Below are 27,678 nucleotides of genomic sequence, written 5' to 3'. Positions count from 1 at the left end.
GCCTTCTCTCCAACATCAGTGCTGGACCTCACAAATGCGCTTCTGAAAGAATGGTCAAACATTTCCATAGATACACTCCTAAACATTGTGGACAACCTCCCCAGAAGAGTTAAAGCTGTTATAACTGCAAAGGGTGGGCCAACTTTGAATCCTACGGACTAAGACTGGGATGCCATTCAAGTTTGTATAAAGGCAGGTGTTCCAATACTTTTGACTATATAGTTTGATTACACAGAGGTCCCAGCAGGGAAAATAGGAACCAAGTAGGGCACGAGGCACTACAGGTTTGATGTCCAACTTTCCAGTGCATAATGCTGGTGGATAAGTCACCCAGTCAGTACATATAAAAGCTATTAGACAAAAGAAAATCAAGACCTGTCAAATAAGTCTTTAGTGTCAACCGAGTTAATCCAGAAGTCCCAAACTTTATTGAATTTCCATGGACAACCACGGGAAAGATACGTGGCTTTATATGGCGTGGTGGCCACCAGCAGTCTAGAGATGGTCAATACTGAAGATATGGATGCACTCCCGAGATCCATCAAAATTCTTATTTCATAAACGAACATCCCAAGTGTTACAGACAGTTCAAATGGTAGACGCATTTCACCAGTCTAGAGATGGTGCTACGGGCGATTTCCATTTCAGTATGATGGCCTTTCATGCTTAGAACAGAAGAAGGCCCAGTATGGTTCTGGTTGCTCTCGTATAGGCCGGTGATTACAGAAGACCCAGCAGGCACACAAGCGTTCTATTCGTTTTTTATGCAAACCTTCACTGATATTAGCCTGGATTTTGAGGCGCCTCGGTGTGAAACGCTGCCATCGTCTGAGAATAGCACACATGCTTAAGCTTTCATTTTAGGATAAATATTTTTCTTAAAATAAAGGCTGAATGAAGGCCTTACTTCACATAGAAATATACCATTAAAGTCTGCTATGGAGCTGTGCCTCCTGGGAAAATTCCTTTATTTTATCCCGGATTTCAGCCTTTGTATTTCAAACATTGCAAAGTATATTACCTCACAGAGCTGTGCCAGGCCAAAGACGGTCTTTATTTCCAGAGGTCTGCAGGAACTGGTCTCTTTTATGTGAGATTTATGTGAGCATTAGGTAATCTTACAGCTTCTCTCTGTGCAAATATTTGCATTTTCGGAAGAGTATGTTTCTAAAAGCTGTATAAATGTTTCTTCTAATTTGGGTAATTTTGCTCTGGATTATTGTTTTGAGCAATTTTCTGTGATGTAAAATTCCAGCTGCAGGGATTTTGGCACATTTAGCAGATTAATACCTGCTTTTATTTATAATAATAAAAAAATATATATAAAAAAAAAAAAACTTTTTTTTTTTTTTTTTTTTTTTACAAACTGGTGATGTTTTTCAGAATACTAGATTCTACAGGGAGGAGAAGGTCAGCACAAGGCTTGTCAATCACTGTAGCAAATCAGCAATGTGTCAGATTCTCTCAACAATTTACCTAGCACAGGAAATAGAGGTAAAGACGCGTTTACTGAGACTCCAGGGAATTTTTGTAATCAGATTCCAATGCAATGAATACTTATTTTTTTAAAGCTGTTATCAGCCAGCTAGAATTATTATTTAGTGCAGAAAAAAAAAACAGCCGAAAAAAAAAAGTTATTTAAAAAGCTAGTACGGTTCTAATATCATTTCTAAGCATGCGTTTTTTCTCAGAAGGTAGAATTACACATTAAAGTCTAAGCTAAAGTATATCTAAATCAGAGGATCTTTTTACATATACAGACCCTAATATGTCCCTGTACCCATTTTACAGGGCTGTCAAAATCTTTATCATCACCAGTCCTATTAGGTACCAGCATGACTTCAAAATATGTCATTAGCTTGGTTTTACTTTACATAGTAATAGATGGAACAGAACAGCTGAAAGAAAATCATCAAGATTTAATTATAGGTGTTTATAGAAAAGCCACTAATAAAACGACGTATCCAAATGGGAACAGAAGTTGGTGCAACACTTGGAAGTGGAAGACTGGTCACACATTTGGCCATATAAAAAGTCTAGCTCTTTTATTTATGATAAGTTAAACTTTTTAGAATAAGTAATAAATGCACATATTTTTGCAGAAACAAACGTGCATTTAACATTCTTTCCTACAGGAGCCTGGAAAGCACTGCACCCCTATCAGTGGATAGAGGGTGCAATGTCAGCAGCTTTCAGGCTGTACCTCCATATAGGCTGGAAACTGTGAGTAAATGATACAGCCGTGTGGGCAGAGCCCTAAACAGCCATGTGGGCAGAGCCCTGAACAGCCATGTGGGCAGAGCCCTGAACAGCCATGTGGGCAGAGCCCTGAACAGCCATGCAGTTTTTGAATTTTAACAGTTGGTGTGGGGAGTAGATCCCCCCACTCACTATCACACTGAGGGAGTGATTGGAGAGGGCCGTAACAGGAGCTGAAATGTGTTACATGTTCCACCCTGACTATGGTATGAACTGGGTGGCTGGGTCTTCAGGTCCTTTTGGTACTATATGATTATACTATACTGTAAATATATATATATATATATATATATATATATATATATATATATATTTTTTTTTTTTTTTTTTTTTTTTTTTTAGATCGTTTCGATACACTAAAGTAGAAGTTCATGCCAAAACAAAAATCCCTTCATCTATAGCCACCAACATTCTAAACACTAACCTCTCTAGCCCTGTAAAGAAAAAACTAGTACACATACCTTTTCTGCAGGCGATCCAACCCGATCTCCAGCGGCAGCAGCTCTGCAGAGGACAAAGCTGACAACGGCTTTGAATTGAATGGGAAGTGACATCACACAAACTTTCTATGGGGCTTCTTGTTGTCAGTCGTGTCCTCTGCACCCGCCTCCACAGCGAAGCCACGGCTGACAGCTCAGCGTGGGATCAGGTCGGATTGCCTCAGATCACATGCAGAAAAGGTATGCATAACGATTTTTTTCTCTTCAGGGCTAGAGAGGTTAGTGTTAGAAAGCTGGTGGCTACAGATGCAGAGATGTTAGTTTTAGCATGGACTTCCACTTCAAGTAGACTTATTCAATGAAACACATTGGGCTAAAAAAGACCAGCACATGTCTATACTACTACTATGAAATTATGTTCTGAAACCAATGGTTACATTGCATCTTGGATCTACTTTATGATGTGTTTTATACATAGGTGTGCAGCCTATTGCATTAGGGTATGCACCCCAAAGCTTAAACACACATCCCATTCTCTGCAGCCTCAGTTGCACGGTTTAGTGAATGAACTGAAAGTGCTTTGTGCTGAGCGGCTTCCTGTTCATTCATAAATTCATGAACCGTTCACTATGCTTCAGTTATGAATGAACACAATGAGTGTGTTCACTGTGTTCATTTAGAAAAGGAAGGGGATGGTACATTACATATTTACTAGCCCCCCTTCCCCCACTTCCCATCCTGAAATATCTTCTGCAGCAGGCACACCCCCTGCACACGCCTATGGTTGTTTAGCAGAATAGCATGTTTTATATGTATTTACAATAAAGAAAATATATTTCATGGAAAATAGCTGTGCCTCAAAAATCCCATCCTTTACACCAGGGTCGGGAACCTATGGCTCGCGAGCCAGGTGTGGCTCTTTTGATGGCTACATCTGGCTCTCGTCTCTCAATCCGATTGAGCCCATAGGAAAGGCCGCGGCTTCGGCCTAGCTATGGAGCCGCGGTCATCTTGGTACACCTGGCGGCGGCCTAGGTGAGCAGCACGCTGATGTCATCATCACTGCCCAGCCTCATCTGCTCCTGGATCTGCATATTGCAGTGGGGGAGATGTGGGGGGAGACGTGGATATTACAGTGGGGGGAGCGATGACGTGGATATTACAGTGGGGGGAGCGATGACGTGGATATTACAGTGGGGGGCAATGACGTGGATATTACAGTGGGGGGCAATGACGTGGATATTACAGTGGGGGGCAATGACGTGGATATTACAGTGAGGGAGATGTGGATATTACAGTGGGGGTGATGACGTAGATATTACAGTGGGGGCGATGACGTGGATATTACAGTGGGGGCGATGACGTGGATATTACAGTGGGGGAGATGACGTGGATATTACAGTGGGGGAGATGACGTGGATATTAAAGTGGGGGAGATGACGTGGATATTACAGTGGGGGAGATGACGTGGATATTACAGTGGGGGAGATGACGTGGATATTACAGTGGGGGAGATGACGTGGATATTACAGTGGGGGAGATGGCGTGGATATTACAGTGGGGGAGATGGCGTGGATATTACAGTGGGGGAGATGGCGTGGATATTACAGTGGGGGAGATGGCGTGGATATTACAGTGGGGGAGATGACGTGGATATTACAGTGGGGGAGATGACGTGGATATTACAGTGGGGGAGATGATGTGGATATTACAGTGGGGGAGATGACGTGGATATTACAGTGGGGGAGATGATGTGGATATTACAGTGGGGGAGATGATGTGGATATTACAGTGGGGGAGATGATGTGGATATTACAGTGGGGGGAGATGACGTGGATGATATTACAATGGGGGAGATGACGTGGATGATATTACAGTGGGGGAGATGACGTGGATATTACAGTGAGGGAGATGATGTGGATATTACAGTTATTTCATTTTCGTTTTAGATAGAGATTACAAAACGTTAGGTGTTTTTTTTCTTTGCTGTCTCTGTGTCCCTGTTAGGGAGATTTGCCATCTTTATTTGTTTACTGTTATAACCGAAAATGAAAGAAAATTCGAAGTTTTGGGTTGTTTCTAAAACAGGAATAGAGGGGAAATCTTCCAAAGGGGGCACTTGTTTCGTGACCCTGGTAGAAACCAAGGCTTACCTTAGTTTGGAAGGATTTCCTCTCACTTCCTGCTTTGTTTATGGTACAGGAAGTGAAGGGAAATCTCTCCAATGGGACACAGATGGCAAAAAAAAGGGGCGGGGTATAACCCTCCTGTTATCCAAAATAAAAATAAAAAAAGTTTTGCCTTTAGTTCTACTTTAGGCTAGGTTCTGCGATGTCCATGATTGGATGTGATTCGCACCGCACTGCAGTGCAAATCCCATGCAATCTCTGTGCGATGCGATTTCAGCTATACAGATAGTATGGCTGAATTCACATCACATCCGGCCCAAATTCGTACAGGACCCTTTTTTTGGTCCGCAGCAGAATCGGATCGCATGGTGTGAACACCATGCGATCCGTTTCCTGTCCGAGTTTGCAGATCGCACTGCGATGTGCAAACCAATTTGGAGGTGTCATTAACTTTTAACTGACACTCCCAGCAGTTCGCATAGGGCAGTGTGAACTCCCGCCGGGAGACATGCGATGCGGGAACCCGCAGTGGATTCACATCGTTCCCGCATCGCAGCAGTGTGAACCTAGCCTTTAACACATGGAGAATCTAAAACATCTTTTAACCATTTTTTTGCAGCTGGTTTTCTACTAAATCAAAATCATGTGAAACAGGGCAACAACATTCTGTGGGAAAACAAAGTAGTGGAAAGACATTTAAAGATATGGGCAAACAGTGAAAACCCTGTGAAATGGAAAATAAAAAATAAATGAATAAAATACCACCATCTTTAGGAATCTTCCCTATATTGCTTCCTTTCTTAGTAAACAATGAACCACTTCTAGTTAAGGGTGTCATAACACGATGATTATATTGAAGTTAAGAAACAAGCAAAATGTTCTTTTGACCAATTTAGGAAATGACTAAAATCCATTAAAAAATAAACCTCTCAACTAGTCTGCCTAAATACATTTCTGACACAATATTCTGCAACAGTATGAACTAAAGTGATAAAGTCTTTCAATTTTTAAAAAGTTTAAAAATAACAAACATGTAATACTCGCCTGCTCTGTGTAGTGATTTTGCACAGAGCAGCCCAGATCCTCCTCTCCTCGGGGCCCTTGCTGGTGCTCCTGCCCCCCCCCCCCCCCCCCCCACAGCAAGCAGCTTGCTATGGGGGCACCTGAGCAGGCTCGCTCCCATGTCCGTGACTCTGCCCTGCTCCCTCTCTCCTCTCATTGGCTCACTGACTTTGATTGACAGCAGCGATAGCCAATGGCGTCTGCTACGGTCTCAGTCAACGAAAAGGGAGAGTACCCGGACAGAGGAGGCACTCGTGCAACATTGCTGGAGGAAGATTGGGCTCAGGTAAGTATTAGGGGGACCTGCTGCACATGGAAGGTTTATCAGAATGCATTAAAGTGGTAGTAAACTCTCCAAGACAAGTCAGTGCCATGTAAAGCAGTATAAAATGACTTACTAGCAGGCATCTAACTAGCGGGTAAACTCCCATGCATAATTTGTAAATATTAAGGCGTACCTGTACAGTAGGTGCCGCCGATATTGTGTTTCCAGAGCGATACCGTCACGCTGATTCCCGACGACAGGCTTCTCTAACCAGCGCGATCCCGTCGCTCTGGTTCTCGCACTGGCTGCAATAGGAAAATCTCATTTTCCTATAGTAGCGAGCGAGAGAGATCGGCAATAATGTCGCCTCACTAATGAAACCTGCATGCCTTCGGGGGCATACCAGGCCCTTAGGTCCGGTAGGGATTTTAAAGGGAATCCCCTACGCCGAAAAAAAAATCCATACTAGACCCCTATACGAGCACGCAGCCCGGCCGGTCAGGAAAGGGGGTGGGGACGGGTGAGCACCCTGCAGCCCCCCCCACCCCAAAGCACCATGTCCCCATGTTGATGAGGACAAGGGCCTCTTCCCGACAACCCTGGCCGCTGGTTGTCGGGGTCTGCGGGCGGGGGGCTTATCGGAATCTGGGAGCCCCCAGATACCGGCCCCCCACCCTATGTGAATGAGTATTGGGGTACCATGTACCCCTACCCATTCGCCTGGTGAAAAAAAAAAAGTAAATAAAACACAACACAAGGTTTCAAAATAATTTATTGCACAGCTCCGGTGGTCTTCTGTCTTAGGGGGGTCTTCTCACCGCCGCCGCCTGGGGGTCTTCTACCGACTTCGGGGGTCTTGTCCCCCTCTTCGGTTCTTCTTGCCGGGCCTCTGCTTTCTTCCTTTAGCTCTTTTACTAGCGGAGGCCCGGTCTTCTGTAGCCACCACCTCTTCTTCCGATTTTGGGGGTCTTGTGCCCCTCTTCGGTTCTTCTTGCCGGGCCACCGCTTCTTCTTCCAGCTCTTTTACTAGCGGTGGCCCGGTCTTCTGCCGCTGCCACCACCTTCCGTTCCCGACAGAAGACCGGGCCTCCAATAGCGTAGGCCCGGCAAGAAGAACCAAAGAGGGGGACAAGACCCCTGAAGTTGGAAGAAGACCCCCGGGCAGCGGCGAGAAGACCCCCCAAGACGGAAGACCACCGGAGCTGTGCAATAAATTATTTTGAAACCTTGTGTTGTGTTTTATTTACTTTTTTTTCACCAGGTGAATGGGTAGGGGTACATAGTACCCCAATACTCATTCACATAGGGTGGGGGGCGGTATCTGGGGGCCCCCCTTCTTAAAGGGGGCTCCCGGATTCTGATAAGCCCCCCGCCCGCAGACCCCGACAACCAACGGCCAGGGCTGTCGGGAAGAGGCCCTTGTCCTCATCAACATGGGGACAAGGTGCTTTGGGGGGGGCCGCAGGGCACCCCCCTTCCCCCAAAGCACCCACCCCCCATGTTAAGGGCACGCGGCCCGGTACGGCTCAGGAGGGGGGTTGCTCGCCCGTCCCCACTCCCTTTCCTGACCGGCCGGGCTGCATGCTAGATAGGGGTCTGGTATGGATTTTGGGGGGACCCCCACACCATTTTTTTCGGCGTAGGGGATTCCCCTTAAAATCCCTACTGGACCTAAGGGCCTGGTATGCCTCCGGAGGGGGAACCCATGCCGTTTTTTTTTTAAATTTGGCGTGGAGTTCTCCCTTAGGATTCATACCAAATACAGTGCCTGGTATTGACGGGAATCCAATTCGGATCCCCGCACCAGTGTTAACCCGGCCTCAATGTCAGCGATGCTTGTCGCTTATCGGGAAAGGAAAATAAACATTTTTCCTTTCCCGATGTGAGCTGCCACCCGCGACAGGGCTCGCAGGGTGTCAATCTCGCCGATAAAAAAACGGTGAGATTGACACAATATCGCGGTCATCTACTGTAGGTACTGTAAATATCTCCTAAGCGTGCACAGTATATGCTACCAGTTACGTCCCCACCGCATGCGCTCTGAAGGAACAGACACTCGGGCCGTTCCTTCCGAGTTCTGTGCCATAAACAGCGGCTCCTACGCGAGTGACGTCCTCTGGGATAATGCCACTCACACAGTCGGAGTCCGCGAACCCTGAAGGAACACAGGTGAAGATGGAAACCCTGTCAACAGTGACAGCTCGCCACTGTAAGGCTTTGTTCTAAAGGTAAGTTTCACATAATGTGTTAGTATGCAATGCATACTAGCATATTCTATCTTTACCTTGCAGGTTCCAGAAAAAAAAAAACACACACACACAGCGGTTTACTACCGTTTTAAGATAAAAAAAAACATTCTGCTTTTAGAACCACTCTAAAGCTGAACTCTGAAATCCTGCTCGCTTTGGAATCCTGTCTCCCTTTCTCCAAGCAATTTTTTTTTTTTTTTTTTGCAAAATCATTTTTATTAGCATACAAAATTATCCCACAGGGGCCAAACCTTTGCCCATGCAGGGGCAGTTCTTCTGATCTCCATGTATTTTTAAAATGTTTACAATTAATTCCATATATTTTTTTAGTAATTTTGGTACTTTATTTTTTGTGCTATCAGGTCCTTGTGGAAAAGTTCCTAGTTGCTGCAGTGAGGATCAGTGTTAATTTAGTTGACTAAAATTAATAAAACATTTTAGTTGACTAAATAAATATTTTAGTGGACTAAAACACAACTAAAACTAAAACAATTGAGATGACTAAAATGCGACTAAAACTAAAATGTAATTTTAGTCAAAAAGACTAAAATGAGACTAAAACTAAAATGTCATTTTCGTCAAAAGACTAAGACTAAAACGAAATTGAAATTTGACTTCAAAATTAATACTGGTCTGTAGTGCATGTAGTGTAGTTCAAAAATAACATATTCAATTTTTCACTCCAGCAGTATATAATGAGTTTGGAAATTGTAGAAAAATGTTAACTAATGCATTACAAATTAATTACACCCATTAGATTTTAGACGACTAAAATGAGTTTAAGTCGACTAAAATGAGTTTAAGTCGACTAAAATGTACTAGAGATTTTAGTCTACTAAAACGTAGGACATTTTAGTAGACTAAAATTTACTGGATATTTAGCCGACTAAAACTAAAGCAATTTTAGAAGACTAAAATGGGAGTAAAACTAAAATGCCATTTTAGTCCTAAGACTAAAACTAAATAGAAATTCGCTGCCAAAATTAACACTGGTGAGGATCAGAGAAAACAGGTTCTACATTTCCCATAATTCCATGGGAGAATTCCGAGGTGGTGTGCATGCACATCCAATCAATGTGTGGGAAGGATTTGGCGTGAGATTTGATGATTTCACAACTGTGCTGCTCTTACAGGAGTATACAAAGGCCTGCCTTTACCAAGATGACCACTTCTATACAGAGACACGGTGTAGTAATAGGGAGACCATAGGCAATACTAGTGACTAGTCCTTTGCCCTTTACATTTTTCTGGGCGAAGTTTCCACAGTTTAGTTCCTCTTTAAGGTTTCAGGTGAAGTCTGGTGGGTTAAATCACCTGCTTGCTTTACCTCTCTTGGGGACTTAAGCAGCAAAATTATTCTTATCAAAGTTCCCCGCTCTGTTCCAACAAAAGAGTTTCACTTCCCCTTCTAACAAAATCGGCGTTACTCGTCGTTCTTACTTGTGTTGTATAAAAATATATTACAAAATCATCAGAGAATATTTTACTCTATATTTACTCTTTTACTTTTTTTTTTTTTTTTTTTAATAGCGCAGCAAGTATGTAGATCCTTAAAGTCAACTGAAAAGGAACGGATAGGTAAAAGAAAAAAATAAATAAATCACTAAACTCTCATACAAGTTTAAACATCTCAATCATTATTTCCAATATCTTTAAATCTACAGCTGTCAGTAAAATAATACCTGGTGATCCTGCCAAGACAGTCCTTTTACCATTATAGAGTCAAGTCAATGTGACTTTTCCTCCTTTATAAACCAGTAGGGATGAGCCGAACACACTCCTGTTCCGTTCGCAGCAGAACATGCGAACAGGCAAAAAATTCAGCAAAACACACGAACACTATTAAAGTCTATGGGACACGAACATCAATAATCAATAGTGCTCATTTTAAAGGCTCGTATGCAAGTTATTGACATAAAAAGTGTTTGGGGAAAAGCAAAAAAAAAAAAGTTTTAAAAATGGCTGTTTTTTTGGGGGGCAATGATTATTTTTTTAATGCTTAAAGTGAAACAATAAAAATAAAATATTCCTTTAAATATTGTGCTGCGGGGGAGGGGGGTGTCTATAGTATGCCTGTAAAGTGGCGCAGTTTTCCCGTGTTTTGAAAAGTACCACAGGAAAATGACATTTCTAATTTAAAACTGATCACGGCTGTAATGAATTGTCAGGTCTCTGCAATATGGATAAAACTCATTGAAAAAAAAGAGAATGGGATACCCCCCCCCCCCCCCGTCCATTACCATGCCCTTTGGGTCTGGTATGAATATTAAGGGGACCCCAAACCAAAATTAAAAAAAAAATTAAGGGGAATCCTGTGCCAAAATTGAAAAAAAAATGGCATGGGGTGCCCCCCAAAATCCGTACCAGACCCTTATCCGAGATCGCACGCAACCTGGCAGGCCGCAGGAAAAGAGGGGGGGCGCCCCCCTCCCGAACCGTACCAGGCCACATGCCCTCAACATAGGGAGGGTGCTTTGGGGTATTCATGGGGACAAGGGCCTCATCCCCACAACCCTTGCATGGTGGTTGTGGGGGTCTGCGGGCCGGGGGCTTATCGGAATCTGGAAGCCTCCTTTAACAAGGGGGCCCCCAGATCCCGGCCTCCCCTCCTGTGTGAAATGGTACAAGTCCCCCTACCATTTCACAAAAAAAGTGTCAAAATGTGAAAAAAGACAAGACACAGCTTAGGACAAGTCCTTTATAATAAATAATAAATAAAAATGTCCCATGAGGTCCATTCATCTTCTTCTATCCCGCCACCGACATACCGAAAAAGAGAAAAAAAAATCTGCGACCGTTCCTCCTCCATGGGAGGCTCCCACCGTGTAATGCTTCTTCGCTTGTGACAGTTCTTATATAACTGAGGGCTCTGCCCCCCTCTGACACCATGGGGAAGCCCCCCTGGTGTCAGAGGGGGCAGGGTCACCCGGTTACATCACCGAGTGGCCCCACCCTCATTAATATAAGAACTGTGACAAGCGAAGAAGCGTGACATGGCGGGAGCCTCCCAATGGCAGAGTAACGGTTGCGGAATTTTTTTTCTTTTTCTGTCCATCGGCGGCGTGGTAGAAGATGAATGGACCTGTTGCGACATTTTTTTTTTTTTAATAAAGTACTGGCCTCCCCCAAAGCACCCTCCCCATGTTGAGGGCATGTGGCCTGGTATGGTTTGGGGGGGCACTCTCTCGTCCCCCCCTCTTTTCCTGCAGCCTGCCAGGTTGCATGCTCAGATAAGGGTCTGGTATGGATTTTGGGGGGCACCTACACAATTAAAAAAAAAAAAAAATTGGCGCAGGGCTTCCCTTAATTTCCATATCACACCTGAAGGAGGACTCCAACGCAATTTAAAAAAAAAAATGGTTTGTGGTTTCCATTAATATTCATACCAGACCCAAAGGGCCTGGTAATGGACTTGGGGGGGGGTCTCTTTTTTTCAGTGAGTTTTATCTATATTGCCGAGACCCGACAATTCATTACAGCCGCAATCAGTTTTAAATTACAATTTTTCCTTTAGAAAAGTAATTTTGCTGCGGTACTGTTCTAAACACAGAAAAAATGTGCCACTTTACAGGCATAGTATCCTGAAAAAAAATTCAGTTTAAGAAAAAAAAAAAAAATTTGCATTGATAAATGTCCCCTGGGGCAGGACCCGGGCCCCCCAAAACTTTTTATGACAATAACTTGCATATAAGCCTTTAAAATTAGCACTTTTGATTTTTCCTGTTAGTGTGCAGCAGCCCTCCCAGCCCCCCTAATACTTACCCGAGACCCATCTACAGGAGAGCCTTGCCTCTCCAGGGACTCGCACTCCTGCTTGGCTTTTGGCAGCAGTGGGACCCATTGACAGGAGGAAGGGGCCAGGAGTGCTGGCGTGGGACCGGAGAAGAGGGGGATCTGGGCTGCTCTGTGCAAAACCACTGCATAGAGCAGGTAAGTATAACATGTTTGCTATAAAATACAAGTCTTTAATATCATTTTAAATGTGTTCAAACTAGAGGCATGCAGCAGGGTTTTTCCACTTTAACTGAAAGTGATTGTAAAGTCTCAAGGTTTTTCCCCTTAACCACTTCCTGACCAACCGCCTCAGTGTAACAAGGTTTGCTCATCTACGTGAGCCATCTTAGCTATACGTCGGCTCGCAGGTCGGATAGCAGGCGCGCGTGCCGATGCTCGTGGCCAACAGTCGTGATGACCGCTGGCCACAAGCGATCGTGATCAGGAGACACAGAACAGGGACGAGTGTATGTAAACACACACTTCCCTGTTCTGTTCTGACAGTAGTGACAGACCCTGTGTTCCTATTAGCTAGGAACCACGATCCGTTATTCCTCTAGTCAGTCCCCTCCCCCTTCAGTTAGAATCACCTCCCAGGGAACAAAGTTAACCCCTTGATTGCCCCCTAGTGTTAACCCCTTCCCTGCCATTTACATTTTTACAGTAATCAATGCATTTTTATAGCATTGATCGCTGTATTAATGTCAGTGGTCCCAAAAATGTGTCAAAATAGTCCGATTTGTCCGCCATAATGTCGCAGTCGCGATAAAAATAGCAGATCGCTGCTTACTAGTAAAAAAAATAATAATAAAAATGCTATAAATCTATCCCCTATTTTGTAGACGCAAACCAAAATAGCTTTTATAAAAAAAAAAAAATGGGGATATTTATTATAGCAAAAAGTACAAAATAATGCCTTTTTTTCAAACTTGTCGCTCTTCTTTTCTTTATAGCGCAAAAAATAAAAATCCGCAGAGGCGATCAAATACCACCAAAAGAAAGCTCTATTTGCGGGAAAAAAAGGACGTCAAATTTGTTTGGGTGCAATGTTGCACGATTGCGCAATTGTCAGTTAAAGTGACAGTGCCAAATCGCAAAAAGTGCTCTGGTCAGGAAGGGGGTAAAGCCTTTTGGGGGTGAAGTGGTTAATGCATTACCTTCTTTGCTGCAGCTACCCCCAGACCCCCCCCCTTCTCCCTTTTCTTACCTGAGCTTGATCCAGTGATGCGCATTAGCCCAGTGGCTCCAGCGGCTGTCTCTCTCTCATTGGATAGGTTGATTGCAGCAGGAACCATTGGATCCCGCTGCTGTCAATCACATCCAGTGACTGTGGAGTGGGGGGCGGAGCCAAATCCCACTCTCTCTGTCAATGGATGCAGCAGTGGAAGTCGGGAGTGAGCCTGCATGGGTGCCCCCAGGGAAAGCGGCTTTCTGTGGGGGCATCAGATGAAGGGGAAGAGCCAAGAGTGGTGGTGGGGCACCCAAGAAGAGGAGGATTGGGGCTGCTCTGTGCAAAACCCTTGCAGAGAGTAGGTAAGTATAAAATGTTAAATGTAAAAAAATAAATAAAAAATAAATAAAAATAAACACAAACCTTTATAACCCCTTTAACCCTACAACAAGCCTCCAGATTGATAAGGTTAAGAACAGTCAGCTATAGTCATTAAATTTCTCTTGACATGTCAGATACATAAAGCAAAACTTTGAACAAACAACAAGCTTTAAAAAAAAAAAAAAAAAAAAAAAAAAAAAAGGAGCTACACATTCCAAACAGGCATGTTCTAAACACAGGCTACAAGAAACTGATTGGCCAGTCAGATTTGGCCCGGACGCACTTCCAAACACTACCACAATTTCAAAATAATGCTATAAATCAGCATAACCACAACTAATGAGCAAAGCCAATACCCCGACCCCGAGAAGCAAACACAGCTCATTGCAAGACGCACAGCTGCTAAGCATGTGAACATCACGCAAGAACAGCATGCAAAATGAGATTCGTATGACTACTGCTTTCGCAATGCAGATACTGACAACACCACAACAAAAAATACTCTCAATTAGAAATTAAAAAGGAAAAAAATAAGGGAGAAAAAAAAAACCCCCAAAGTGTCTTAAGTAGGTTTTTGTTTTTTTACCACCCCTCCCCCCCATTTCCCACCAACAAAAAGTTGCTTTTGTTAGAACCAGATGGGAAGGAAAGGTCAAGAATTAAAAACAGAAAACTAATAAATCTTTGATATTTCCAAATGAAATGCTTGTGGTAAGCTAATTTCTTGTAAACACTTTGCTTATGTGTGCTGAACAGTCCCAGATGGCGTTCCAACACTCTTGGTTTTTAAATATGAAATGCTGCAGCAAGAAAAGTCTAGGACAGAAAAAAATAAAGAATTAACGACGCTTAATGTTGTCTTAGATGTTAGAAATAAAAATAAGCTAGATACAACGGGGAAAATAGCTATACTGAGGGCCAAAAGCTTCTCAGGTTTATTTATAAATACATCTGTTGTGTTCATAAGCCGCTGGCGGCCATTTCTCTGGTGGGTTTTGAGGAGGGGATTAAAGAAGTACTCTGCCATGCAAAGGACTGCAGATCTGAATGTGATAAGTGGAAGGATGCAGAGATCTTTAGATGTATAGCAGAACAGCATGCTTATCACTTGTTTCAAAGAAGGATATGGTGATTTTTCTGACAGCTGAATAAAAGATGTACAATCGGGGTAGAAACGCGCTGCCTCCTTTACATTACATATCAAGATTTTTTTTTTGATTGGTGGCATCATTAATGCACAACATTAATGTGCAGCTGTGGCCAAAGTATGGACAATAAAGTGGACCTCACCCCTCCTCATCCAGGGGTATGCTGTGTTATCATGGGGCCGGCTCTCTTTTTGGTTCTTGCAGTAGCAGCAGCCTCCTGATGATGCGCATGCCTGTAAACAGGGGGCTGGCAACAAGAACCCCCCGAATAGAGCCTCCTGATGGCATCAGAGAAGATGATGGCAGCATGGGATGGTGTGGGCCGTAGTGGATCTCTAAAGGCCCCTTACACTGGGTGGGCTGTGCTAAAGTCTGCCTGCTCAGCAGTGAATCTGTCCGCTGATCCCCTCTGAGCAGGAGAATGGCTGGTCTGTGTCTGCTCCACTTATGTAGAGCAGACACATACCGCTGTCCCTTTACACCCAATCCAATAGACGGCTGGGGAAAGGATGCCCATCGTCTGCATCCGCTAAAAGCAAAAGTGGGAGAGTTCAGGCGCAGTGCGCCCTGAGGACAATGTCCAACAAGCCAATTAGAGCCTCAGACACTAATCACCTGGTTGTTAAAAATTGACGGAGCTAATAGGCAGCTATCAGTCTGGCGCCTCGCAGAGTGGAACGATTTTTTTTATTATTATAATATGACGAAACATTTTTTTAAATTAGAAGATGTTAAAAAATTTGTATTCATATTATCATTTATTTAAAAATAAATCGTTCTATGAACTGCTTTCCTATTGGTCAAAACTTCGGGGGGGGGGGGGATGCTGTGTCCCTTCACCCCTTATGGACCGGCCGCCACTGCTGCCAAGACAATATAGAAAATGGATGGGAATAGAGTTGTGATGCCACAGCTGCTAAGAAATATAAAGATGAATCATTCCACAATGCTTTTAGCTACAGGTGTAAATTAAGGCTCGTTTAAAAGTGCTTTTACTGCTTGCTTGTTCTGAATACTTTATTGTTCATAGTCTGTGCAGAGGTTCACATTAAAGTAAAGTTACACCTTACCAGGATGTCATTTAGTATGTTAAAGCGCTATGTTATTATACAGAATGGATATTTTTAGCAGAAGTTTTGGGGCAGGCCCATTCCGGGGGGGGGGGGGGGGGGTATTCAACAAGGCCTTTGCACTACATTTCTGGAAGTATGTATAGCTGGAAGCTTTGGACTAAATTCATGAAAACTAATGTTAAGTAGTTCTTATTTGCGACACTTATGAATGGTGTCATTCATAAAGAAATACTGCCAGATCGGTGATAAGTTGAGGTAAAAAAGACGTCTTCCATGTTGCAGTAAATTGTTCATTGTGTCCACGTGCAGTCATTGTATCGTTATTGTATCGTATCTTTGAGACCAATCTGTGACTCTGGAACTGATACTTGGCAGATTTCCATTACTCTCCCACAAATTGCTCCTCTGACTATAAAAATTTTATTTTTAGTTTACCTGTAAAATCCTTATCTTGGAATACATCATGGGACACAAAGCATCTTCATTTTCATGAAGATCTGGTTATGTTGCAATCTTCAGGAGCTTGGACACTGGTAAGAGAGACCGAAAAACCCCTCCTAGGCATAACCCCTCCCCGTTAGGCAAGGCTTCGTTTTTTTTTTTTTTTTTTTTTTTACCAATGCCTTGCCCTAAAGGTACAGGTGGACTTGTTCAAGACAAAAAACCTCAATTCACTTTTGCATGACAGTTCTGGGACAGATGAAAACCTTCTTTGAGGCAGTCTTTTTGGCCCAGTTTCAATACAGGCCCATCCAATGGAATGTCTTAGCAGCATGGAACAGGAGGATGCGGTTGTTTGATTCCTCAATGCCATCAAACCACATATTAAATGCACAAGACACTCTGAACTGGTGAATCTCCTCACGGATTCTTTAGATGGGGGAAAAGAAACGCACCTCTCTTTATCCTGGAGGATCCAGACAATATACACCAGCCTGATGTGCTAGAGTGGAATTGTGGACAATTTCTTGGTCCGGAGAACTTGGTCACCGCAGGAAAAGAGGGTTGGTTGTCCATCAACATACTGGAAATGAAGATGATTTGCTTTACCCTACTGCATACAATTGAGCACTTTCGCATGACCAGGGCAGGGAGGTCACTGCTACCTTTAGAGTCCATTCACACAGGGGCAACGCGACTTCCAGCGAGACTTTGGGATGCAACTTGGACACAACTTGAGTATGAATGAATGAATGAATGAAATACTTATATAGCGCACAATGCGAACTGAATCGCCTCTAGGCGCTAGTATGAATCACAGCACGACTTGAGGCAACTTGCAAGGCAACTTGATGTTGCCTCCAGGACAGGGGACTTTTCCAGTGGCCAATCACATAATAATCAGATCTGTGGGAGGGAGGAATTTGCCTAGAAAACTATTTTTACTTCCTGGAAAGTTGCTTCAGTTAAGACAGGGGATCCGACTTGGAGGCAACTTCCATTGAAATCAATGGGTACAAGTTGCCTAGAAGTTGGATTGAAGTAGTACAGGAACCTTTTCTGAAGTCGGAGCGACTTCAGTAGTGTACATTAAGACGGCTCTCGTTCATTTACATTGATTTTATCATGTTGTGCGACTTGAGGCAACTTGGAACGACTTCAAGTCAGATCCAAAGTTGCCCCTGTGTGAACACCAACACCAGTTGGCACTAGGAAATTTAGTGTCAGATGCAACGGAGGAAGGAAAAACAAGAAAGTGCTGGCAAGAAGTTCTGAAAGTGCCCTTAACAAAGACAATTCCTTTGCCCCGATTGGTCAAGTTGACAGTGTCTCTGTAAGCCTCTGTAAACCTAAAATGGCTGACAGCATAAAACAACAAAATGCATAGCAAACATCCATAATTATCAAATATAAATTTTGTTGTACAGCAACTGTACACGTTGTACAGTAATTGTGAAAGTCATCAGTAACCATTTTTTTTGTGTGTGTGTTTGTCCTTCAACCTGAAACGTTTCAGTCCTGCATATCCTCATTCCGCAAAATATAATATCTTCAAAAGACTGAATAATTGGCGTGTAGCCATCTTGTTTCAAACAATATGTATATATGTGCATATAGATTCACGTATATGCAATGCTGAAAATATGCACCTAGAGAAACATAATAGCAGCAAAAATTATGTAAAATACTTGCAAATTAAATCCCTCAAAAGGAAAAATCAAGCAGAGCCTGGGTTAGGTTACAAAAACTACAGCTTTCCAGTGATTGCAAATTGGCGAATTACCATTCTTACCCTCCACCCCACATCTCGGGGAAGGCTTGCACGAAACTAATGATCTCACTTTGTGCCAGTTTTGATGGGTTGAAAACAGCTTTTAAGAAGTAGCATGAAACAGATTAAGAGTGGTTCAAGTGCTACATGTTAAATGGGAACTGTAGTTTAATTTTTTTTTTTTTTTTTTTAAGTATACACACATATTATGTGTAAAATATAAGTATAACATCCCACTATTCCGAAAAAACTGTCAGCCCTTGTACACACGGTCGGACGTTCCGACAACAAAATCCGTCGGATTTTGTCCGAAACTTGTGTTGCATATACACGATCGGACAAAGTTGTCGGAAAATCCGAGCGTACATAACGTGATGACGTAATTTTGTTACGACGGGACTACGTTCAGGCTAGTAGTCAATAGCTTTGGTCTAGGAATTTGATCTGAGCATGCGTGGCACTTTGTCCGATCGGAATTCTCTACACACAATCGGACAAAGTCCGATCAGATCATGTTGTCGGAAAGTTTTATAGCCCAGCTCTAAAACTTTGTCCATCGGATATTCCGACGGAAACAGTCCGATGGAGCCCACACATGGTCAGATTATCCGACAACATGGTCCGATCGGACATTTTCCGTCGGAATGTCCGACCGTGTGTACAAGGCCTCAGACGTCTATCTGCATGTACCTTTGTTCTCGTTAATCATTGCCCCTGGGAACCCAAAGGTGCTCAACATGCAATGGCTGCTTATAACTTAGAGCAGAGCTAGGCCATATTCACAGTATTCCTTACTGCCTGGCACCCTACCTTTCAAACAGATAAGACTATGAATTATCACATATGCATACAGAAAGGCTTCTTGACAGTAAAAGATGAGAAAATGTAGAACAGATTCCTTCAGAAAATAACTCTGGATAGCTCAGTTGATTATTAAAAAAAAAAAAAGAAGCTGTATGCATTCCCTAAATGCACAGTATACAGCTGGATATAAATATTCATAAGTAACACCACCAGAAATTGTTGATCCAGGGAAAATCTGATTGCCTTCAGGGATCAGGAAGAATTTTTTTTTACCCTGTTGGAGCAAATTGGGTCAGGTTTTATTTGTTTGAGTTTTTTTGTGCCTTCCTCTAGATAAACTGTGGAAATCGGATTCTGCATATGGGGGTTTTCAATTTATTTAACAATTATTATTTTTTTCTATTGGTTGAACGTGATGGACTTGTGTGTTATTTTCGAGCTAAAGGCCCGTACACACGATCAGAAAATTGGAAGTAAAACTTCGTCCAATGAATCTGCTGATTTTCTGATCGTTAGTACGGTGCTTTCAACAGAAAATTCTGAATTTTCAGATGTCAAAAACTGGATGTACATGCTATAAAATTTGTCGAATGTGAACAAAACATCCCATTTACATTTAATGAGTACAGTTTTCTTCCGAAAAAAAATCGCAAGATTACGCATGCTCAGAAATGAACGAACACATACAAAACAATTCAACATATGACATCACTTCTAAAGTTGAATTGTCGTACGAGAATTTTCGTACGATTTTCGTATGAAAATTGGTCCGATAATCTGATTGTGTGTACCCGGCTTTACTCTAACAATGAAATTTGCAGGGCTGTTTAGTTTGCTTCTTTTTGGGAAAATGGGAGAATAAGCTTGATAGATCAGATTAGGAATATATGACTATTTCACATTAGAGTAAGCATAGAATTTATGATAGACCAACACAAAGTGCTGGTCGATCACATAAAATCCCAATAAATTGCATTCACGTGTTTGGTTGTAACATGACAAAATGTGGAAAAGTTCAAGGGCTATGAATATTTTAAGGCACTGTATGTTTTTTTTTTTTTTCCATTTCAGTAAGCCCAGGTTCACACTACTGCGATGCGATATACTGCGAATTTGATCCTTTTTTTGTCCTGTTAGAGGTGTGAATCTGCCTTGATTTTTGAGGTGGACAGGTGCGAATGCACCTCAATTTTACTGTGATTTGTCCGCGAATTTCAATAGGCAGACAGTAAATAATTTGCAGAGATGTGAACTGTGTGCTGCGAATTTACTGCAAGTTCAATTGAAGCCTATGTAGATAAAATTCGCACTGCACCATAATAATTTGCATCACACCCACAGTCAACACGCACAGGACCCTTTTTTCTTCTCACACCAAATTGGCAATGCATAGATGTGACCCAAAGCCATATGGACCCATGGAATACTATGCTTTTTACATGGCCTGCGAATCTGTAGGGTCCTAAATGCATCAAACCCGCTGTAAATTTGCATCGGTGGGAATCCAGACTAAAGGTTTCCTTAGCAAAAATAAGCAACCTGTGACCTGGTCCGGGTCCCTTTACCAGTGACTTCTGCATTGTAGCTGCAAAAAGCTGTGGCCAGGGAACCAGAAATATGTGTGGCAAAGACATTTACTGGTTACTAACTCTCTTATTAATTGGTTACCGCTGATGATATTCCATGTATGGAATACAACCAAGACAATCTGGAACAGTACACAGGAAAAGATGCAAAAGTCGAATAAAAAATGATGATGTTCAGTAAGACTTGGATGACTTTTCAAAAAGGCATCCAAAGCTAAAAGACCATACAGCACTACATAACTTTTCATGCATTTATTACTGAACGTTGTTCTTTATATCCTTCGAAATATAATTCTAGATTATAGATAGTTTGGTTTAAATACAACATTGTGGACTAAACATCATTTTTAGCATTTCCTCTTTAAATAGTATATACTAACGCTCAGTAGATTTTTAACAGACATGAGCCTCAAATATCCATATTGTTCTCATTAAACGGCACTTGGCCATATACTCTGCGAAATATTGCTGCATCTATTGTAAAAAAAAAAAAAAAAAAAAAGCAATTTCTGAATTACACAGAAATTCCTCGAAAATTTAACTCGCTGGCAGTTTTACGAGTTACTGCTGAATATTAAGAAACAAAATATAAAATAAAAGGACCGAAAGAATGGGCCAGATGAGAATTTTTTACGGTTTCGCACAGAATCTGAGCGATGTATTATAAAAAAGGAGCAATTCATAAAGGATTTTTTTTAAAGAAAACTTGTTCCAAGGCTTTGTATCTGCTGCATATAAGAAAATCTTCAATAACTGCAGTTCACCAATGGCACAGAGGTTGAGCAAAATGGACGCAAAGTGGAACACAATTTCCTGCCTGATGCTTTAAAGTGAACCTGCCTACCCTTTTAACCACTTACAGACCAGACCATTTTGCTGGTCAAAGACCAGACCACTTTATGCGATTCGGCACTGCGTCGCTTTAACTGACAATTGCGCGGTCGTGCAACGTGGCTCCCAAATAAAATTGATGTCCTTTTTTTTCCCACAAATAGAGCTTTCTTTTGGTGGTATTTGATCACCCCTACGGTTTTTATTTTATGCGCTATAAACAAAAATAGAGCGACAATTTTGAAAAAAACACATTATTTTTAACTTTTTGTTATAATAAAGATCCCCCAAAAATATATAAAAAAAACATTTTTTTCCCTCAGTTTAGGCCGATACATATTCTTCTACATATTTTTGGTAAAAAAAAAAATCTCAATAAGCGATTATTGATTGGTTTGCGCAAAAGTTATAGCGTTTACAAAATAAGGATAGTTTTATGGCATTTTTATTAATAATTTTTTATTTTTTACTAGTAATGGGGGCGATCAGCGATTTTTGTTGTGACTGCGACATTATGGTGGACACATCGGACATTTTTGACACATTTTTGGGACCATTGTCAGTTATACACTAATCACTGCTATATAAATGCAGTAATTCCTGTGTAAATGACACTGGCAGTGAAGGGGTTAACCAGTGGGTGGCAGTGTAGGGGTTAAGTGTTCCTAGGGGTGTGTTACTAACTGTGGGGGGTTGGGCTTTCATTTAGTGAACACTGATCTCTGCTCCAATCACATGGAGCAGAGATCAGCGTCAATAGTTGCTAGGCAGAATGGAGAAATGCTGTTTACAACGGCGTTTCTCCATTTAGCCGTCCCGTGAGACGATCACGGGTATGCCCGCGGACTCGATACTCGATACACGATAGAGTCCGCGGGACCCGCAACCGGACTCACGGGGGTCCCGACCGCCACGCGAGCGTGCTGCCGGCGGCACGCTCGCGATGGCAGGGCGGCATTGAAGATTGGACGTACCTGTACGCCAATATGCCTGCCCGTGCCATTCTGCCGACGTACATCAGCGTGCGCTGGTCGGGAACCGGTTAAATAGAATATATAGTCCTGGTATTAAGAAAGCACAGTTAAAAAGCCTGCTCCCTACCAGAATGGTGCCGAGAAGGGCCCTTGGTGTCTTTGTGGAAACGGTGGTCACTCTGCAAAGGTTTAACACACCATCTGCTGAGTCTTAATCATACAAAAGCAGAAAAAAGAAAAAAAGGGGAAAAGGGACCTTAATGCTGCGTACACACGACCGGACTTTCAGGCAGAAAAGGTCTGACAGTCTTCATTGGACTTTCGATGGAGTTATGACAGACTTCTGAACAAACAGACTTTGCCCACACACTAACGGACTAAAGTCCGTTTGAAAGTCTGTTCATTTTGAATGTGATGACGTACAATGGGACTAGAAAAGGAAGTTCAATAGCCAGTAGCCAACAGCTGCCCTTGCGTCGTATTTGCTCCGTCGGACCAGCATACAGACGAATGGTGTTCCCAACAGGAATTGAGTCCACTGAACAGATTTGAAACATGTTCTTTTTCTAGGTCCATTAGAAGTTTTAAAGAAAAATAATCGGACTATCCCACACATGATTGGGCTATCCGACGGAATGATTCTGTCTGACCTATTCTGCCGGAAAGTCCGGTCGCATGAAGGTTGCTACTATAGTCCAAAATAGGAAATAAAAATTGTCTCAAAATTATAATAAAAATACATTTAATTTATAATAATCATATTAAAAACACATGATATAGGGAAAAATGTGAACGTGTCTAGAAAAAACACTGTCCCATGTATAAGAACAGATATAATGCTGATAAATGAAGATCGCATGGTATTTACTTGCAGAAAAAATAAATGTTTACTACCCAAAGTTAAAATGAGGCAGAAGATTTAATAAAAATAAAAATAAAAAAATGACTGAAGTTCCGCTTTAAAGGCAGCCACATCCGCTACTAGAATAGTATGCAGCCTGTTAAAGAGGTTGCAAAGGTATGTCCCCCTCGTCAGAATACAATATCTCAGCGGGAGGGATCTCTGCACCACTATTCGCTTGTGTTAATGCAATTCCCAACAATGAACATTTTATATTTGCTTCCTTTTGGTCTGGTAAATATACCATTAAATGTGTTTGTTATATCTGTTCAATGTATGAACAAATAAAAAAACTTGTTAATCCTGCCTGAAATGTAGTGATCTTATATCTTCCCTTGCCCTCTGCACGGTTATCTCAAGCACTTCAGCAGATTACAGAATATCCCCCATCTATATAAATGGAGATTGTGAGAGAGGAACGTCTACTGCAGTTCTAATATACTTCCCGTCCCAAGGGGATAACACTGCTCCTCTTAAAGTGGAGTTCCACCCACATTTTTCACTCCTCACCATGCAGCACTAATGTGCATCCTTAAAATGAATTGGCAATTTTTTTTTCTGTTCACTTACCGGATTTAAGTCTATATCTAATTTCACTTCCTCTTTTAGCAGCCACATTTCTGGTTTCGCATTGGCTTCTGGGAGATCTTGGTCAGCTTGGCATGGCACTGCTCCCGTAACATTTAACATTGGCGTCTATGGAAATTCTTGGCCAGCTTGGCATGGCGCGGCTCCAGTACCATTTAACACTGATGTTTATGGAAAATCTTTGTCGGCTTGACCAAGATTGCACCGCACTGCACATGCGCGAGATCAGCAGGTGCATGCTGGGTAGCTAACATGCACAGAATCCAGGAAGGAGGACACTGTGGCTTCGCCGATCACAGAAGGGAAGAGAGGAGAGCCGCCAGCTGGATGATCAGAGCAGGGAACATCACAGCTTTCATTTCAATAGCTGTGTGTTCCCCCGCCGTGCGCTGTCACATAAGCCCCTCCTTTTTTTCTGGGACTTTGATAGACAGACCACCCGTCCAATCCTAAGATGGGTGACATGTATCAAAGTTCCCCGGACAAGGGGAGGGGCTTATGTGACGGGGCACGGCGGGGGAACACACAGCTATTAAAATGAAAGCTGTGATGTTCCCTGCTCTGATCATCCAGCCGGTGGCTCTCCTCTCTTCCCCTCCACAGGTAGGCTGCACATGGTGGGACACAGGCTGCACATGGTGGGACACAGGCTGCATTGGCGGGCATGGATAAAGTTGTTAATATTTTTATAACTTAATTGCATAAAACATTAATGTGTCATTTCATGAGATCATTTATGAGAGCGGGTTTAGGGGCGGGATGAGGTAGGGTTTGGGCGGGGCAACTGGTGGCGAGTAACCCTTGAGGCCTGGCTAGTAGCTCAGAACTTGACATTTTGAGCCCTGGTGTATTACATGCTGTTCATACTCACACGTCTGTATTCTACAAAAAAAAAAAAAACTGGTTGATATTGAGTCACACATGTATGCATATACACAGTGGTAAATGACAGCTCACTAGGGATGAGCTCAGGAGTGTTCGCATGGTCCACGTGCTGAGCCCGCCAGGAAGTCAGCGCAGCGCTGCGCTAATCACAGGCAGTGAGACATTGTCCCGATGCAGCTGCAGAGACCAGGCAATGTCTCGCTGCCCGTGATTAGCGTAGCGCCCCGCCGACTTCCTGGCGGGCTCTGCACGTGGAGCATGCGAACACGCCTGAGCTCATCCCTACAGCTCACTCCCTTGCTCTTCCTCCATGCCCACTAACCAGCTAAGCACAAAGGGGGCAGGATATTACATGTAGATTGATGGAGGCTTCACCACCCTCTTATTCTACGACACAATCTGAAGGGGAATGATACTGCCTGTAACTGTCAGAAATCCGCCCACACCATGGTATTGCCAAAAAAAATTTAAGATTCGATTTCAAATATATATTTGAATGACAATTTAAAACAGTTTATTGATATTATTTATTTTTACTCTGTATTCCAAAGGCTTTTTTTTTTATTTTGAACATGTGACCAGCAGCAAAGGACTACAAGCTCCTCCTGCTTTTGTTTCCCTGCAGACAGGCTGGGTAATATCTGGGCCATATGACAGCTGTATATCGATGAGCAAAAAGGTACTCAGATGTTTTTTTAAATAAAATAATTAAAGTGCCATCATCCATACACAGAAATAGAAGGAACAATGTAAATTAAACGGGGTGGTGTTTAGTATCACTTTAAATTTGAAGTGTTAAGAGTCACAGAAAAATAAAAATATAAAAAATTTGGGGTCTTGCAATTCCACCACCACCAAAAGCCCTCTGCTAACTACTGTGCCATTTTTACAGCCCCCTTCCGCCAGCTCCAGTCTGACACCATGTCCTACTAAGCAATGTGAGAAGCATTTGGCTGCAGTGATCAAAGCAGGATCAGGGTGAGAAAAGCAAACCTATAATGTGGGTCATCTCTGGTGTTCTGAACACCTTCTTTCAGAACCTTTGTCACGCTTGCTAATCATGTGGACCCATACTAAATGTCTGAATGGTGAACCACGGTCCACCTAAGCAGAGGTCCATACCTACCAGAACCCAGGGGGTGTGTGGGATCCATCTACACTAGACTTTTGAGCGATTGAGCTTGCAAATCTGATGTGTAATTATCCCTGCTCGCGTGACTCATTCCCGCAAGGTAGTTAGGACCACACCTTCCGGTAAGTGTATTTACATTACCCACGGTGGTGGGGTTGTCAGGTTGGTGGTCATCGGCATCTGGTGATTTTTACTCCAAGCACCCTTGTGTGGATTGTATTGGTTATGGACACTTCTTTAATGGCTGTTTTTGGATTGCTTTATATATTGTTTTTCACCCATTTCAGTTTTGATTAGAATATTTTTTTTTACCACTTTTATACGTGATCACTGCATGGATAATTTAGTGCTGCACATATGCAATTTACAACTACTGTGCTGGGCTTGCAGTGCTGAAAATCAAAAGACTGCATGAAATTAGTAAGGTGGGTGCACCGAGCCCAAGGAACACCAGCTTGACATTGCCTTTAAAGAATTGGACAAGCCACTGGTTTAAAAAGAGAGGAATTACAAAACACAGGTTATTTACACAAGATCCTGGACTTGAAAAGAGATCTGCAATATACTAGAATGTTTTACCTGTTCCACACTAATAAGGCCCTGAGGACTGTCCAGCTGGGTCTGCAGTGGAAGATTCTGACACAGGAAGCCCAGCAATAAGGAGACTTCCTTCATACTGCGCCAGCAGCATACGAGGACCATCTGTGCGGTGACATTGCAGGAGGTTCCTTCATTTCCTTTAAAGACAACCAGAAAAAATTAAAAGTTATGGTCCACACAGGCAAAGGTAATATATGATGTGTAAAATCATAAACAGAACTCAAAGCTGCTGTGCCCTGGTGCAAAATGTTAAAGGAATCTGTAGTGATGGAAATAAAGTATAAGTCCACCCAGCTGACCCATGTCTGAAAATCCAAATTGCATAGCTATCTTGGACTTAAATGATTTTATTTCTAAAGCTGGTCATGAAACCATTGCTGATGAACCAACGAAAATTTGATCAGTGGATGGCTTTGTCACCTCCCTCCCACCCGACATTCTAAGATTAAAAAAAAGCAAAGGAGCCAGGCGGAAAACTGTCAGCTGAACAGTGGCTGCATCCAATCTAATGCAGCCGCTACTTAGGAATTTTGACTGACAGCAGTTAAAATACAATAGCCACAGCAGGAGATTCATCCATCTGTTAATATTTTTTTTTCGATCAGCCCCCAGGCTAAACAAAATCAATCTACAGTGGATATAAAAAGTCTAGTCTACACACCCCTGTAAAAATGTCAGGCTTCTGTGATGTGAAAAAAATAGACAAAGATAAATCACAGCACAACAACCTTTTCCACCTTCAATATGACCCATAAACTGTACAACTCAATTGAAAAACAAACTGAATCTTTTCTTTTTGGGGGTGGGGGGGGGGTTGAAATAAAAAAATAAAACAATGTGGTTGCATAAGTGTGCACATCCTCTTATAAATGGGTATGTAGCTGCTTTCAGAATTAGGCAGTCATATTCAAACTCATGTTAAATAGGAGTCAGTACACACCTGCCATCACTTAAAGTGCCTCTGAAATAAAGTTCAGCTGTTCTAGTAGGTCTTTCCTGACATTTTCTTAGTCGCATCCTACAGCAAAAGTCATGTTCTGCAGAGAGCTTCCAAAGCAACAGAGGAATCTCATTGTTAAAAGGTATCAGTCAAGAGAAGGGTACAAAAGAATTTGCAAGGCATTAGATATACCATGGAACACGATGAAGAAAGTCATCACCAAGTGGAGAAAATGCTGTAGAGCACATCAGTGACATTACAAAGAACTGGATGT

General features: G+C 42.5%; 1 protein-coding gene across 2 annotated transcripts in view; it reads right to left on the bottom strand.

Annotated features, from left to right (window-relative positions):
- Window positions 1-27,678, bottom strand: part of THADA (THADA armadillo repeat containing) — a 930,763-nt gene that overhangs the window by 762,688 nt on the left and 140,397 nt on the right. For both annotated transcript variants that reach the window (XM_077485673.1, XM_077485674.1), the window contains exon 21: window positions 26,444-26,601. In XM_077485673.1, coding sequence (XP_077341799.1) covers window positions 26,444-26,601 — 158 coding nt within the window. The remainder of the gene's footprint in view (window positions 1-26,443; window positions 26,602-27,678) is intronic.

Source organism: Lithobates pipiens, unplaced genomic scaffold (genome assembly GCF_037356315.1).
Source record: "Lithobates pipiens isolate NorthernLeopardFrog02 unplaced genomic scaffold, aLitPip1_a1.2 Scaffold_18, whole genome shotgun sequence".
In the NCBI taxonomy this organism is placed as follows: Eukaryota; Metazoa; Chordata; class Amphibia; order Anura; family Ranidae; genus Lithobates; species Lithobates pipiens.
The sequence above is the reverse complement of the archived record's forward strand: the minus strand, read 5'-3'. Positions and strand labels throughout refer to the sequence as shown.